Source organism: Ischnura elegans, chromosome 1, assembly GCF_921293095.1.
Source record: "Ischnura elegans chromosome 1, ioIscEleg1.1, whole genome shotgun sequence".
NCBI lineage: Eukaryota > Metazoa > Arthropoda > Insecta > Odonata > Coenagrionidae > Ischnura > Ischnura elegans.
In genome coordinates, this window is record NC_060246.1 from 5,037,180 (window position 1) to 5,054,348 (window position 17,169).

At 39.9% G+C, this 17,169-nt stretch overlaps 1 protein-coding gene across 3 annotated transcripts in view; it reads right to left on the reverse strand.

The window, feature by feature from the left end:
- LOC124155037 (ran-binding protein 3) overlaps positions 1 to 732 on the reverse strand; it is a 58,031-nt gene extending 57,299 nt beyond the window's left edge. The window contains exons 1-2 of one of the 3 annotated variants that reach the window (XM_046528800.1): positions 630 to 732; positions 60 to 164 (exon numbers count right to left, since the gene is read on the reverse strand). In XM_046528800.1, coding sequence (XP_046384756.1) covers positions 60 to 164; positions 630 to 648 — 124 coding nt within the window. In that variant the 5' untranslated portion in view covers positions 649 to 732. Of the gene's footprint in view, positions 1 to 59; positions 165 to 437; positions 538 to 629 lie in introns of those variants that run through there. The other 2 variants (XM_046528796.1, XM_046528791.1) reach the window with 2 other exon arrangements.
- Positions 733 to 17,169: the final 16,437 nt, after the last annotated feature.

Sequence of the window (17,169 nt, forward strand, 5' to 3'; positions counted from 1 at the left end):
AAAATATGCGTAGGGAATAATATTGAATGACCTGTTCGGTTAATAAATAACAGACTTACTTTCAGTGGCCTTAATTCCGTCGTGCTCGCCCCCATCCTGTCGCTCACTTAATTTTGCTGCTTCTTCCATTGTATCTTGGGACGAAGTAATTTGACGAGCTTGATCTGTCAATAAAACCAAGGAAAAATCCAATGAACAATTGGTAAAAAAATTAAGGAAACGGTGTTAGAAATTAAGCACTGAGTTAAAAATGTTATAGTTCAGGTATTTGTGAAGAAGTGTATTTCTTGGTGAAGTGACAGTTACACGAAGAGGTAAACATTAATGGGGCAAACGTATTTACAATAGCAGTTTATTTTGGATATCAAAAACAGCCATAATTCTCCACGGCAAAAATAATGTGGTAAATATAGGTAGGCAGTGGATTGAGAATTTACTTAACGCATCGTCTAATGCAAGTGTAACAACGCGTCGAGAGTGAGTTACGGCGTATGTTGTACAAAAATAATGCGTTTCCTTCATTTGCAAGCAAACGATTAAATCAGACATGCATAGCTTCGTGTACAGCAAGTGCAACTACAGAGTAAATTTCACGAAAACTAAACCAAGAAATTCATTTATTAACCTACCTCCCTTTATTTCAGCCATTCTACAAAAATATGAACAGGGACGATTTGGACAAATGAAGCACACATGGCACGGAGCACATTTGGGCGGCAGTGATTAAACGTGGGTTTAACCTATGAACAATTCGGTTATAAAAGTGTAAAGGCAGTGTAAAGGACTCAATTCAATCTCAATTCTAAAGCAATTCAATATTTATTCCTGATGATGATGAAGGTGAGCCTCTTATTTATCATTATGTACTTAGTTATGTCCTTTTGTGCGCGAAATCGGCTCGCCGTTGTATAAAGTTCTTAAATGGTATGATTATGCTTATGGCGGTTTTTATTTCATAAGTTTGTTCCATAGCAGTTTTCAAATGAAATCCAAAGCAGTTCAAAATGTGTTACACATGAGTTAAAAGGTTTACAAATGAGTTGATGACATGGCAAGACTCTTTGATGTCATGAACTGCTGTGTACCTTGTTTCAATTCCACAGCAGTTCGAATAAGCGCATACAAATATGTGGCTACAAAGCAGATAGATGACAGTTCCAAATGGCTTACACGGCAGAAATTTTTCCCGGAGTAATCTACACAAAAATGCTTTGTTACCGGATAGCATATAACCTTAACATTAATATTGTTTCATATAACAATATTGTTTCTTGAATTACTATATTTTTTCTTAGCTGAAAAGCCTGAGTACAAGTCTCATCCTTGTCCTACTTAATACATTTACTTAACAAATTATAGAAAGACCTCGGAATTGTTGTAAGGTAGGTATGAACTTGGAAAAGGAATTAATTATCCCTAACAAAAGACTTGAATATATATTATGTAAAATACATGGGCAGCTATCCAGCACACAAATGTGTAAAAAAATAATACATATGTATGCTACTTAAAATTATATCATTTAATATTGAAAGTTATTAAAAATATAATAATTATGCATATATTTCTCACAATGCTGTCTTTAAAGATATATTAAGATAAGAGTATATTAATTAATATACTCTTAAAAGTATCAAAGACAAATGAAAAAAATCAGTAGATGAATGAAGTATATTTGCCCCTAATTTTCTGGTTGTACACACAATTTTTGTTGTAAAAAACCTGTAGCCAGTGACTTTCATGTTTTCTAGACACATTAAGATAAGGCTTTTACTTTTTTTCATAGAGGGCTTCATTTTAAATTCCTTTACTACACAACCTAAAAATTGAACTTTCTTCAAATAAAACATCATCTTCTCTTTCACTCCAGTCTTACTATGGTGACATGTCATATATGATTCTACCTTTGCAAGATATCATACCGATAGATTTTTCCTTCATTCATTGATGAAGAGGATCCTCATTTGTACCTCATACTAAAATATTATCCACTAATATTGGTGTTTGAACGACCTATGGCCGTTTAACCCTTTCGAGACGGCGGAGTTCTCGACTTGGCATGACTGCTGTACTGAGCCCCAAGAGACTCTTCTTTCTCGTGGTACAGAGCATTTTTGGAGGACATTCATTAAGAAGGGACTAGCGGATTATTACACCGTCTGAGCTCCAACCTTTTTCGCCCCCTCGCAACAGGGACTTTGCATTATCTTAGACTCCGAGGGTTGATGTGCTCCCTCCTTTCCGGGTTTACGACCATACCTGCGGCATTCGTTCGTGGTCAACTAATGGGTTGCTTATAGATATTTGGCATATGGGTAATTGTTGCTTGCACGTATACTGCAGACTATGAATGAAATTCCTCATTTATTTCTGAGCATTCTCAAATTTTAGGCGAAGTTCTAAGGTCAATATAAACAGATTTATTGCATCAATCATTTAAATGCCAAACATATGCTCCTAAAATTTTTCTCATTGAATTCAAACCCTTCCAAAAATCTCATTAATTATTTCTTCGAAACGCATTACTCGAGGTTAAAAAAATCCTTGCAGGAAATGCCCTTTGTCTGTCACAGGGCAACCTTGGTATCCCTTGGAAAGCACGCTCCACACGGGCATTCAGAACACCTGTGGAGCTTCTCTGGAATTGCATCCATCAGTATAATTACGTTTTTCTCGGAATTTTTTGAATCCCTCATTTTGTTTGAAAATATTTTAAAAAATATTTAAAAAACAATTTCAGGTAGGCATTATCAATCGTAATATGATAATTACACTGAAATAGAGACGTGAGTTAATATTTATCCTTGAATTTTGTTTAAAAATTGTGAACGCTGATCAAAAGACAAATAATTCAATTCTTAGTTTATATTTCCTGAGAAATGAACAGATATTTATTTCGAAAACTGACTGTACAAACAATTGTATGACCGCTGTCCCTTACCGCTAAGAGGGGTTGTAAAAGACGAGGGGTCCAGGTACCTGCTCCCGGATTCCGAGGGTAAATCCTAAACCCTGAAGCGTTGGGTCCTGAGACAAAGACGACGGAAATCCGCGACCGTCCTAAAAGGGGGAGAGCTAGAAAACATAAATATACGCCTTCCATTCTCCTGGCCAGGAAAATCACACACGTAAATATACGGCCGTCCTCTCCCGGGTCAGGAAACGTTCTCACGTATATATACGTGTATAGTAGGGAAAAGGTTAACAGTTGTAAGAAAATAAATTCCCTAGGCTGTTCTCTTTGCTGGGCAATAAAGTGAGAGGGGGTATGGGAAGTTAGCAGAATGTTTGGGGTGATACACAACACTCACTCACTCACCAAGGAGATTTGCATCTATGGAACAAATTTCTCTGTAGGTCTCAAGAAGAGCAAATCTGCTAGGTGAGTGAATGAGCTTGCGTGATTGTTTGTTTCATTTTGTTTCAGTTCAATTTTTGTGCAGCACATAGTGATGGGCACTGTGTGAGTGAGTCAGTTCAAATGTGCGACTCAGCAGATAGAGCTGTTAGGCAAGAGAATCTTATTTGGTGAGTCGCGACTCCCTCCCCTCTGCAGACAGCACCCGACTCCTTTCGTGCACTATGTGCGTGTTGGAGTCATGTGTGGTGGAAGTCAGACTCCACGTGCACGCGACTCCCACCACCAACATTTTCTGTGTCAGACTCATCGCACGTTTGGCAGGTCAAAGGGAGCACATGGCACTTTTCTCAGGTAGCCCACTGCTCACCTTTTCAAGCCACTTGAAAGATTCTCCTGTTTCATTTTCTGGGTATTACTCTAAAGAATCGCATATGACCCTTATCGTAACTCTCTCTCTCCTGCATGTTCCATGCATCGTGAAAGAAAAATGGTGGAAGATGCTCATCTAAAAGTTTTTGGCGAAAGCAAATTTATGAAAATAATACGAAACAAAAATGAAAATTTGTTCTAACACAAACAGCTAAGATTAATCGAGGAAATTAATTATGAATCATTAACATGATCGTGTAGTTTCGGAGAGAATATTTTGTTGCAACAGAATTTTTTAAATTGTCATCATCTCTAAGTACAGGATCCGGAATATATTTTCCGTCTTCCATCAAAGGTATAACTGATCAGCAGAAATGGTTCCTCAGTTATATTGCACCTGTTAAACATTGTGACAATGACTGCTAATTTTCGGGTTCTCCAGCCGCATCTGTCGTTTATAGTTGACTACAGTTTAGATAGCCATCCTGCTTTCGTTTTCAGGTCGAAGGTGAGAAGTTTTCAGTTTTTGCCGTCTTATATAGCACTGGCCTGTGCGCTGATTGGTCAGCACTCTCTTCCACACGTTGCTGATTGGGTAGCCGTTGTCCCTGTTTATATTTTGTGAATTTCAATTGCTTCCCTGATTTGCCTTGGGTAGTAGCGACTCTCTTTTGCCACTATCTTCGCTTTTTCGAAATCAATTTTATGGCCTGCCTCACTCCAAACATGCTCTGCAATGGCTGACAAGTGCAGTTGTTTTTTATTAGTGGCTCTCACATGCTCCTTCATCCTTGTCGCCATTCCTCGGCATGTTTCGCCAACATATGATTTTCCACAGGAGCATGGCACTGTGTACACGACTTCGCATAGTGCCTGCAGGATACGATCTTTTGGTCCAGGTACAATGTTTTGTATCTTGGTCACACAATTGAACCTTGTGACCACATCATGCTTCCTTAGTAACCTAGCAATACATTCTGACACTCCTGCTATGAATGGAATTGTAAGCTGTGCCGCAGGTTTGGTCAATTCCCCCTCCTCTGTGGCCTGGCGTTCTTCAGATGGTCGTGAGTGCATCTTCTTGACCTTAGCGGCCTTTTTGAGGACCATTTTCTGGTCGTAGCCATTCCTGATTAGTGCTGAATCTAATGATTTGGCGTCGGAAATGGTGAAGGCTCGGTGGAGTAGAGAGGTTACCACCGAGGCCTTCTGGGCGGGATGGTGGTGTGATGCCGCATTCAGGTATCAGTCCGTGTGCGTTTCCTTTCTATACACCGCTTGTCCAAGACTGCCATCGTCTTTCCTCTTAATCATCATGTCCAGGAACGGCAACTTGCCTTCGCATTCCTTTTGTGAAGCGGATCCTTTGGTGTTGGTTGTTGAGATGTATCAAAAATTTGTCCAATTCCTCTGCACCGTGTGGCCATATGATGAACGTGTCATCAACATACCGCAGCCAAAGCTTTGGTTGCTTGTGTTAGGTATTCACGGCCTCCTCCTCAAACTTTTCCATAAAGAGGTTGGCCAACACAGGGGAAAGGGGCGAACCCATTGCTGCTCTGTCTGATTGTTCTCAATAGTTGTCATTCCACAGGAAGAAGTTGTTCCTCAGGCAGTGATCCACAAACTTGGGGAAGTCCTTAGGAATTCCTGAGCTTTTCAGCTTTTTCACAATTTCCACTGATTCTTCAATGGGCATGTTCGTTAACAGCGACACTACGTCGAAGCTCACCATGATGTCTTCTCTCTCGATGGTAATACCTTTTCATCATATTCACGAAATGGGCTGTGTTCTTCACATATGAAGAGGTGTTTCCCACGCAGACCTGTAGAGTTTGGGCTAGGTATTTGGCGAGTCGATAGGTTGGAGCGTCAATTTGGCTTACAATGGGCCTCAGTGGTACACCCTTACTTACATAACTTCGCCATTGTGACAATGCAATACCTGATTGATTTGAAATCAAATTTTCAAATTGTGATCTGGGAAATGTTGCATTTTAAATGATCGTTCAGAAATCCCCCTCACCACTTTCCCCTCTTCCCCCTCCCCTCAACCCAAAAGCACTTTGCTGAGTCACACTGCGCGAGCGGCTCTCTGGAGTGTGCTGTGAGCAGTGAGGCAGCTCCACAAAAAGACTCGTTTATGTCCAAGAGTCTATTATCACCCCACTGCCATCCTTCTAACTTCCCACTTTTTGCCAAGCAAAGAGTTTGGCCTTGGGGAATTTATTTTCTGACATCATCAACTAATGTTCTGGCCCTTATATTTTACAGCCTTGCAGCTTGAAAGATGGCAGTTGCACTAGGAGGGCCATAAAGTTGGCCTGGCTAGCTTAGCCTTTAAATAGGTGCACCCTACTTAGTAAATGGATGTGTGGGGTCTTTTTATACTGCAGTTTGATTTACAATTTCTATGTACATACATATATCAAACATAATTATTTCCTCATGCTATAATTGATATTATTGCTTTAAATCTGATGTAGCCCGTGCAAATTAATTTCTTTAAATACACGTACTTCCAAATATGAAGTATTTCTCTTATGTTGTAACATTTTTATTATCAAAACTTAAAACACAAATGTTACTGACACAAAATTAAAACACTTTTAAAAGCTTCCACGGCAAAACTCTCGGCAGCAAAGAGACACCCGCACGCCACAACTTTTACAACCATACTCCCCCTCTTTGCCGTCCACAACAATCTCCGTCCACCATCACTTGCCTCATTGTCCCTCTCCCTCCCACCAATGGTCACATTAACACTCAACTTACATCATCATCATCATCACTGGTCTACAATCCTAGGATTGGTTTGACGCAGCTCTCCACTCAGTTCTCCTATCAGCTAATCTTTTCACTCCTACGTATTTCTTCTCTTTCACATCTCTCTTTACTTGTTCCATATATTTTGTTCGAGGTCTTCCTTTTCCATTCTTGCCTTCCACCTGTCCTTCGACGATTGTCTTCATCAGGCCATCATGTCTCAAGATGTGGCCTATAAGGTTGTTCCGTCTTCTTGTTAAGGTTTTCATGAGGCTTCTCTTCTCTCCTACCCTTCTTAGGACTTCCTCGTTACTAACTCGGTCGATCCATTTGATTTTCATCATTCTTCTGTAGCACCACATTTCAAAGGCCTCTATCCTTGCTTTCTCCGCTGCGGTCATTGTCCATGCCTCACTTCCGTATAGGAGCATACTCCAGATGTAGGTTCTTATGAATTGTTTCTTTACTTCCATATTTAAGTTTCCCGCTGTAAGCAGGTCTCTCTTTTGGTGGAATGCTCTCTTCGCCTGGGCTATTCTGCTGATAATTTCTTTCTTGCTTCTCCCGTCACTAGTTATCTTGCTTCCCAAATAACAGAATTCATCCACTTCTATCAGTTTTTGCCTCCCTATTTTAATGTTGGTCTTGACTTCTTCTCTTCTGCTGCATACTAAGATCTTGGTTTTCTTCGTGCTTATTTTCAGTTGATATCTACTCATTACCCTAACCATATTAACCAGAATATGTTTCAAATCCTTCTCTGTTTCTGCTATAACGGCTATGTCATCGGCAAATCTTAGCATGCTTATTTTTTCTCCATGGATATTCACTCCCAATGCCTTTTCTTTGATTTCCTTAATGGCTTTTTCAATGTAAACGTTGAAAATTACGGGTGACAATGTACAGCCTTGTCGCACTCCTTTCTTAATTCTTGCTTCTTCACAGCTGGGCCCTGATTTTATCACGGCTACTTGGTTTTTGTATAAACTGTGGATGATTCTTCTGTCATTATAAAGAACCCCAATTTCCTTTAGGATTCCAAGCATTGTGCTCCAATCCACGTTATCAAATGCTTTCTCTAAGTCCACAAACGCAACGAATGTTGGCTTGTTCTTTTCCATTCTCTTTTCTATGAGCAGTCTTAGGGCCAATATTGCTTCCCTTGTGCCTTTGTTTTTTCTGAATCCAAATTGGTCCTCATCCAAGTACTCTTCTGCTTTTCGTTCTATTCTTCTCTAGATGATCCTAGTCAGTATCTTTGATGCATGTGTAGTAAGGCTTATGGTCCTAAAATCTTCGCACTTCTCCGCTCGTTTCTTCTTAGGAATAGGGATTATAATGTTCCTCTCGAAATCCTTTGGTATCTCACCTGTCGTATACATTTCACTAATGATTTTGTATAGCTGGTTCAACGTCTTCTCTCCTGAATTTTTGATTAGTTCTGCAGGAATGTCATCAATGCCAGACGCTTTATTTATCCTGAGGTCTCTTACAGCCGCATCAAATTCCGATCTTAAAATTGGGGCTCCCATGTCATCGGCATCCACTTCCCTCTCGTTTTCGAAAGCATTCGTTCTGAGGCGACTTCCTTTGTACAAATCTTCCAGATATTCCTTCCATCTCTTCCCTTTTTCTTCGTTTTCAATCAATAGTTCTCCGTTTTTGTCCCTAAGGGTATTACATCTTACGCCCCTTTCCTTAAAGTGGTTCCTCACAATCCTATAAGCGGCCTCTACTTTTCCATGTTTAAGATTGTTTTGCACGTCTTCGCAAATGCTTTTCATCCACGTTTCTCTAGCCTTCCGCGCTTTACGACATATTTCGTTCCTTATCCTCTTGTAACGATTCTGTCCTTCCTCTGTTTTCGCAGCCTTGTATTTTCTTCTTTCTTCAATGAGATCTAATACTTCCTGCGTGATCCATGGTTTTTTCATAACGACTCTTCTTTTACCAAGAACTTCCTCAGCTGCCGCCTGCAGACCACTTCTAATGGTTTTCCAACTCTCTTCCATTGGTTTGTTGGTCGGATCCTCCCCTATTTTATTTTCTACAGCCTCTTTAAAAGCCATTTGATGCTGAACCTCCCTCAATTTTTCAACCTGCCATATGTTTTTCACGGCTTTCTTCAACTTTTTAAATTTAAGGTGGCATTTCATCATAACTAGGTTATGGTCATTATCGATATCTGCCCCTGGATAGCTTTTGCAGTCCTTCACCTGGTTCCTGAATCTTTGTTTCACTAGAATGTAGTCGATTTGGAATCTTCTACGGTCTCCTGGCATCTTCCACGTGTATCTTCTTCGCTGGGGATTTTTGAATAAAGTGTTGGCAACCACTAGCCTGTGCTCCGTGCAGAATTCAAGTAGCCTTTCTCCTCTTTCATTTCGGTTACCCAACCCATATTTCCCAGTTATTATTCTGTCTTGACCTTCGCCGACGACAGCGTTCCAGTCCCCTAAAATAATAAGATTTTCTTCCCCTCTTACCTGCTTGATAACTTCCGCTATATCTTGGTAGACATCTTCTACTTCTTCGTCTTCATAATCTGACGTAGGCATGTAAACCTGTACCACTACAGTAGCTACGGGTTTAGTATCTATCTTCACCATTACTATCCTTTCATTAAACTGCAGGTAGCTTTTAACACGCATCCCGGCGCTCTTTCTAAGCATTATGCCTACTCCAGCATTACCATTTAGCGATCCCGTGTGTATCATTCTGTAGCTTCCACTCCAAAAGTCTCCTTCCTGGGGCCACTTCATTTCGCTGATGCCTAATACATCGAGGTTCATTCTTCGCATCTCCACCTTCAAGTTCTCTAGCTTACCGCAGGTACGAAGTGATCTGACGTTCCATGTTCCTATCCGTAACATTCTATCTCCTTTGGCCGATGTACCCTCTCGAGTAGTCCCCGCCCGGAGATCCGAATGGGGGACTAGTTTACCTCCGGAATATTTTACCCGAGAGAATTCCATCATGTCATTATATAAATTGAGTGGAGTAGCTGTGACTCCTCGGGATGATAATGTGGTGGTTTCCCCTTGCCTTCCACATCGCAGTACTACAGCCGTTAAAGTAAATGTTACCACACCCGTAGTGGAATGTGTGTCGCTGTACCGACCAGTATGGTCTCCACCTTCGCACATGTGAAGAAGAGCTGCTGCCCTCTCCCCCGGGTGATGAGAGGCATAATTATTGGCGGCCCCCAGTCGCCAAGTCACGGTATCTTCACAGGTTTTGGTATCTTTTAAATGGCCTACCTTACCCAAGGGTAGCCCAATACCCCCTCAGAATACCGCCGCTTTTTGTCCACGACTGCTTATTCGACGAGAGAACTCGCTTATCTCGCAGCTAACCTCTATATCTAAAGGTCGACTCACCATCCGCAACCCGGTGGACGCACTCGGTGGCTTTAAGCTCAGCCGCGAGTCAACTCACATATAACTCAAAATTAATTGTTACAATGTATAGCTAATTTCACCTAATACATGTGCTCCAGACACGTATGTTTGAATACATATTTGCTGGTCATTCTAATAGAAATGCAATTTTATTGGATTACTTAGGATTGCTATAGTAATATAAAAATGCGATATGCTAATTAAGTAATTTTTAGTATTGCTTAACCCCGATAATATGTTATATTATGTTTCACTTTTAGCATGGTGAATAATCATTTGGTTACTATAGTTACTCATCACTGAAAAATGTGATAATTGTTCATCAATCATTGTTAGATCAGCTACTACTAAATAAGTTACTGATCGATGGGAATAATTTTAATCAGAATGAAAATTCAATGAATATCCAAGTTTGCATCCAAGAGCCCCATCTGTTATGTTGTGAAAATGGAGGTAGTGCTAAAGGGATAAAAATATTCCCATTCCATGCACCCATTCATGTTCTATTTTCCACAGCCATTTTGATGCCCTGAACAAAGAAAAATGACAGTATAATTACTGAGACCTGAAAGAACTGACAAATAAGAAGAAATATCCTCACGATGCAGCTTTGCATTTTGTTAGATACCGAAGAGTACAGCAATGAGGGACTATAGTAAATATTTATTAATAAGTTAAAGCCTCTGTCAACTACCTACCTTCCACTCTGACAGTGCGATTAACAGGCAATAATGGCACACGCAAGACGTTGAGAAATAATCACTTTCATTGCCAAAATAGTACTTTTGGTAGAATGTAAAAAAAGAGTAAAATATGTTACTGCCATGGAATTCTATAACATATTTAAGCATGGAAAACAAAGGGAGAGTTAACGGTTGGAGTTGTATATATATGTGCAATTAAGCTAAGTGGTCACAATAAAATACATAAAATGCTGCGACGTGATAGACCTAATGTCATCAAATAAAATTACCATAGATAACTTATTTTTTCATTTCCTTCTAAAATGATGCCTATAAGCCTTAGTAGACTTTCTTTGGAAGAGTATGAAGTCCTTCCCCTTTGATGTCCCCTAATTACAGTCAAAAAAGTAATTTGAGGAAAGTTGGAGCTAAATTTTTGTTTCCGAAAATATCCGTTCAGACCTCTTAAAGCAACACAGAGTAAAATAAAGATTAACCCAGTTAAAAGTTAATATTATCACGAATAATTAATAACAAAGTAAATAGTGGATGTAACATAATTTAACAATTTCTGTTTTACTTTTCCGTTTGCTGAAGCAGATGTTTTGCATTAATATAAGTAATCAAAATGAAGTTTTCACCTAATTTTTAAACTGACTCTGAACCATAGCAAATTACAAGCAGATAAATGACACATGAATTGACTGCAAACCTGAACCATCGCATCATGTTCATCAAATGCAAATAACTACATATGTTCAAATGAACATGAAATCAATATGAATGTGAGATCCCAAATGAACGGCCTCTGAAAAATGATGAACGCCCTGGGGAAACAAATGGTTTCCACAAAATGAACATCCTGCAGGAGTGAACGTCCTCTGAGAAATGAACAGCTTCAGGAAAATGTGCACCCGTTCAAAGTATTAGGGCAATTGGGCCGTTCAGCAGTTAAACTGTTCATTTTAATGGACAGTGGGGAATGGTGGAGGAGGAAGGGGAGGGGGTCAGTCGTCAATGATGCACTTAGGTGGCCTTGTATGGTCTGCATCGCAACTGCCATCTGTTATATAACTGCAATGCACTTGCTGGAGTAAGCTACAGCTCAAAATATCTCTTGGTGAGATTACCTGATGGACCAAATATCCACTCGCACGTGTGCAGTGCAGACGTAATGATGTTTATTCTACGGGCTTTTGCCCTTTCTCCATGGGAGTTTTAGAGAACTGTTCATTTTTGATGTGGTTCATTTCGGTGAATAGTTTGTTTTGGCAGTTTGTTTGTTTTTGACACATCTCTAATTTGTGGGATCCAAGCTCTGAAAGACAAAGCAATGTGGGACTTGTAAATATTTTTACCTGTGATAACAATGGATGTAAAGTAAAATCTGATGCTTTCCCGGCGAATATGTTCAAAAAAGGCTATTCGGGCTTCCAGCCGGGTGGTCTCCCTCCATTCTGCCAGGAATGCAGGGATTGGCAGAATGGAGGGAGACCACCCGGCTGGAAGCCCGAATAGCCTTTTTTGAACAATGGATGTAGTCTCCTAATTTTAAAATACATAAGTCAATATGCTCCACGCAGAATTCTTCAGTTTTTTCTTGTGGAATCAGTCCCAACAGAGCAGAAACAATGTTCATTTGTGGTATCGAAGCTCTGAAAGACAGTGGAGGCCATGTATAATGTGTTACCACTGTCTCTTCAAATAAAAACCTAGTGAATGTGAGTCTATGAAAGAGTCATTATTGACTAGAAATTAGGGATGGTCGGATCAGATACCTGAGATACAAATATCTGCAGCTATTGCCTTTCATCAGATACATCGGATCCAAAGTCGCAGAAGACATCGGATCTGGATCCGAAATTATACATAATAGCTTCAATGAGTACAACACCCCATAAGGGTAGAAAGAGTTCTGATTCTTTCTTCGAATGCGCCGTTGCATGCGATTCTTGTCCTACTCGTGAACCATTTTGTTTGAAAGCTCTCGCAGAGGTTACGTAGCAGAATTTCAGCCATGGAAAATAAAAAAGGCAAAATACGACGGGCACATAGTGTGACTCTTCCCAAGAGATTGAACAATCATCGGGGAAATCTCAGCATCGTAGGATACTAACCATGTCAAAAGTAACTATGTCGCAGATTTCAGAAAACCACCCTCGGCCGTCCATCAGCCCGTGCCTCTGTTTTTTCTGAAATCACACGGACCATAAATCATTGTCTTCTAAGGAAAATTTCAAATTACACTTCATCATCATCATCAGTCAACAATCCTAAGATTGGTTTGACGCAGCTCTCCATTTCTCTCTCCTATCTGCTAATCTCTTCATAGCTACATATTTATTCTCTTTTACATCCTTTATAACCTGTCCGATATAACTCATTCGAGGCCGTCCCTTGCCCTTTTTCCCTTCCACTTGTCCTTCAACGATTGTCTTCATCAGACCATCGTGCCTCAAAATGTGGCCAACTAAGTTGTCCCTTCTTCTGCTTAATGTTTTTAGGAGGCTTCTCTTTTCTCCTACTCTCCTTAGCACTTCATGGTTACTTACACGGTCAATCCATTTTATCTTCATCATTCTTCGGTAGCACCACATTTCGAATGCTTCCACTCTTGACTTCTCTGCTGCTGTCAACGTCCAAGCCTCGCTTCCATAGAGAAACATACTCCATATGTAGCATCTGATGAATTGTTTCCTTACTTCTATGCTGGTATTTTCAGCTGTAAGAAGATTCTTCTTTTTGTAGAAAGCCCTCTTCGCCTGCGCTATTCTACTGTGTATTTCTATCTTGCTCCGTCCATCGCTGGTAATTCGGCTTCCCAGGTAAGAGAACTCGTTCACCTCTTGAAGCTTATGCTTTCCTAGGTTGATGTTTGTTTTAGCCTCCTCTCTTTTACTGCAAACTAATATCTTAGTCTTCTTTTTGTTGATTTTCAGCTGATATCTAGCCATTGTCCTTTCCATGTTTGTCAACGTCTTCTTCAAATCCTTCTCTGTCTCGGCTATGACTGCTATGTCGTCAGCAAATCGCAGCATACTAATTTTTTCTCCGTGGATATTGACACCCGAAGCTTTCTGCTTGATTTCGTTGATGGCTTTCTTTATGTAAACATTAAAAATTAAGGGGGAAAGCGCACAACCTTGTCTCACCCCTTTTCTTATTCTCGCTTCTGCACCGTTTGGTCCACATTTGATCACAGCTACTTGGTTTTTATACAAACTATGAATAATTCTACGATCATTGTAGAGTACGCCGATTTCTTTCAAAATTCTAAGCATTGAATTCCATTCCACGTTATCAAAGGCCTTCTCTAAATCGACAAATGCTATGAAGGTTGGTTTGTTTTTCTCCATTCTCTTCTCTATGATCATCCTAAGAGCCAAAATTGCTTCCCTTGTGCCCCTGCTTTTCCTAAATCCGAATTGGTCCTCATCCAGGAATTCTTCTGCTCTTCGTTCAATTCTCCTGTAAATGATTCTTGTCAGAATCTTCGACGCATGTGTCGTCAGGCTTATGGTCCTAAATTCTTCGCACTTCTCAGCTCTCTTCTTTTTGGGTATGGGAATGATGATGTTCTTCTCGAAGTCACTAGGTAAATATCCTGTTGAGTACATATCGCAGATAGTTTTATACAGTTGAGTTAAGACCTTTTCTCCTGCATTTTTTATTAACTCTGCTGGAATGTCATCTATTCCTGGGGCCTTATTCTTTCGCAGGTCTCTTACTGCAGCGTCAAATTCCGATCTTAAGATGCTTGCTCCAATGTCATCCTTTTCAACTTCACTTTCCTCTTCGAGAACTTTTGAGCTAAGTTTGCTCCCGTTGTGTAATTCCTCCAGGTATTCCTTCCATCTCTCGGCTTTGTCTTCGTTTTCAATTAGAATGTTTCCATTCCTGTCCCTTATGCTATTACATTTTGTGTTTCGTTACTTGAAATGGTTCCTCACTATTCTATAGACCGCTTCCACTTTCCCTTTTACGAGGTTATTTTGTACAATTCAAACTTTATACTTCACGACCCCTTATTATATATATATATTTTTTTTACGTCCTCACATATGTTCCTCATCCACGCTTCTCTGGCTTTCCTCGCTTGGCGGCAAATCTCGTTCCTTATTCTCTTGTAGCAAGCCTGTCCTTCCTCAGTATTCGTATTCTTATACTTTCTCCTTTCTTCAATGAGGTCTAGGATTTCATCCGTGATCCATGGCTTTTTCTTAACACATTTTCTTATCCCTAGAACTTCTGAAATCCACTTCTTAAGGTAGTCCATTTATTCTCAACTGAGTTTTCAGACTGATCTAATCCTATCTTGCGCTCCACTACTTCTTGAAAGGCCTGTTGATTTTTTGGCTCCTTAAGTTTCTCTAATTGCCAGGTGTTCTTTGCTGATTTCTTCAATTTCTTGAATTTCAGATGGCATTTCATCATCACTAGATTATGATCACTGTCGATATCTGCTCCCGGGTAGCTTTTACAGTCCTTTATCTGGTTTCTAAACCTCTGCTTCACTAAAAATAGTCTAGTTGAAATCTTCTTTTGTCTCCTGGCATTTTCCATGTGTATCTTCTTAGCATGTGATTCTTAAATAGAGTGTTGGCAACCACTAATTTGTGTTCTGTGCAGAACTCTAACAGCCTTTCTCCTCTTTCATTTCTATTTCCTAATCCATATTTTCCGGTTATTCTTCCATCCTGGCCTTCGCCGACGATAGCGTTCCAATCACCTAAAACAATTAGGTTTTCTTCACCCCTTACCTTTTTGATTACTTCCTTTATATCATCGTAGACGTCTTCAACTTCTTCATCCTCGTAGTCTGTCGTGGGCATGTAGACTTATACCACTACGGTATCTACTGGCTTAGTCTCTATCTTCACCATAACTATCCTTTCATAGTACTGTAGGAAGCTTTTCACACGCATTCCGGCACTCTTTCTGAGCATTATCCCAACCCCAGCATTACCGTTCAGGGATCCTGTGTGTATAATCCTATAGGGTCATTCCATGTCAGTTCACCCAGGCATGGCACCCACCGACTCGGATTTTAATGAAATTTTTGTCACTAGCTGCTATCACCTATCTAATGACCCATGTAAAATATTTCCTCTCTCACTCTCATAGTTTGCAAGATATGAGGAGTCGAAGTTTGAGATGTTTGCTCAGAAGTGGCGCTAGTGGGAGTAAAATTCCAGAGTGCAGGGCACAGGGTAAAAAGTCATAACTCAGAAACCACATGATATATTTGAATGAAATTTTGACCCCTTGTCTATCCAAGTACATAGCTTCCATAGTAATGTCTTTTATTCCCCTTGCATTGTTATGTTAGCCAAAATGATGTCAACAGTTGTTAATTAACCGATTTTTTTAGCTCAAAAACATGACTTCATATTTTCAGAATTATCACCAAAAGGCAGAGCAGTTAACTCATCCAATTTTTTTTTAAATTGAAGGTTAATATGTGCTCCAATGTACTGTGAAATAAAAATGGTGGTGTTTTGACTGCCACCATGAGTATTTCAGGTTTTACTTTTTTTCTGCCCCCGTGAGAGGGATTTTGGACACGTACTGTAAGATAATAAGTATAAGTGTATCCATACCTTCATGAGGATATATTTGAAATATTGATCAGTAAATCTAAGACCAAACGTGTAGTCTAGTGAATGTGGCTCTTGTTCATACAATTGTTTTTAATATCAATACTTGGCTTGTGGCAGCTGAGGGGAAAAAGAGTCCAAATGGCTCAGAAATGTGAAATGATGCTTTTTTCCTGGAATTTACCCATTTTTCTAGTGTTTAGTTTATGGAAAAATTGGTATCAAAATACATTAGACTCTTACTGTGCATTAGGGGATAAATGGAAATACTAATTTAAATAAAATTATTTAAATAATACACTTCAATGTGTTTAAGGTATCTCCCGAACATCTCTGGAGGCTCTCTCGGGCAACTAAACGCTTAACAGTACCACCAATTCCATTGTAAGTTTTCTAATTAAAATTAGACTATACTAATATGCAACATTGTCCAAACAGCACAATTTTCAAAGAATCAAGCGTAGCATTAACCCCTCAAGCAAGTAGAGATGGATTGGAAACTGCATATATCACGTGGCACGCACAGCTTCGCTTTGAAGGCAACGACGTCACTGAAGCAAGGTTTGACTTGTTCGTCCTTGACTCCCTCATTTGTAGCCTCGTTGCTTGCAATAAGGTGGGAACGTGCTAATTGTTTATGCAGCACAACAAACTTTATAAACATTAAAATGGAAGCTCTTTGTCAACACATTTCATCCTCCATCTAATTGCCTGTCAATTGCTTGGGTGTCTACTGGGACTCCACTGTGTAACAGACCCTGATGAGAATTTGCTGTGACTATACCTTATCCTAATCTCCCTTTTGTCTTCCACGGTCCCGTTGTACCTTACCCACCAATGGGACAGTCCACTCTGCTTAAGCCTCCATGAGATTTTCAACTTGCTCTGCAAGAGTGATGGCAGTCGCAAGCATCTCATATTGCGCCTTGACTATCCAGTTTCTTATCTTTTACTTTCCCACTGTGCTGACATACTAAAGACATCCATCCAGG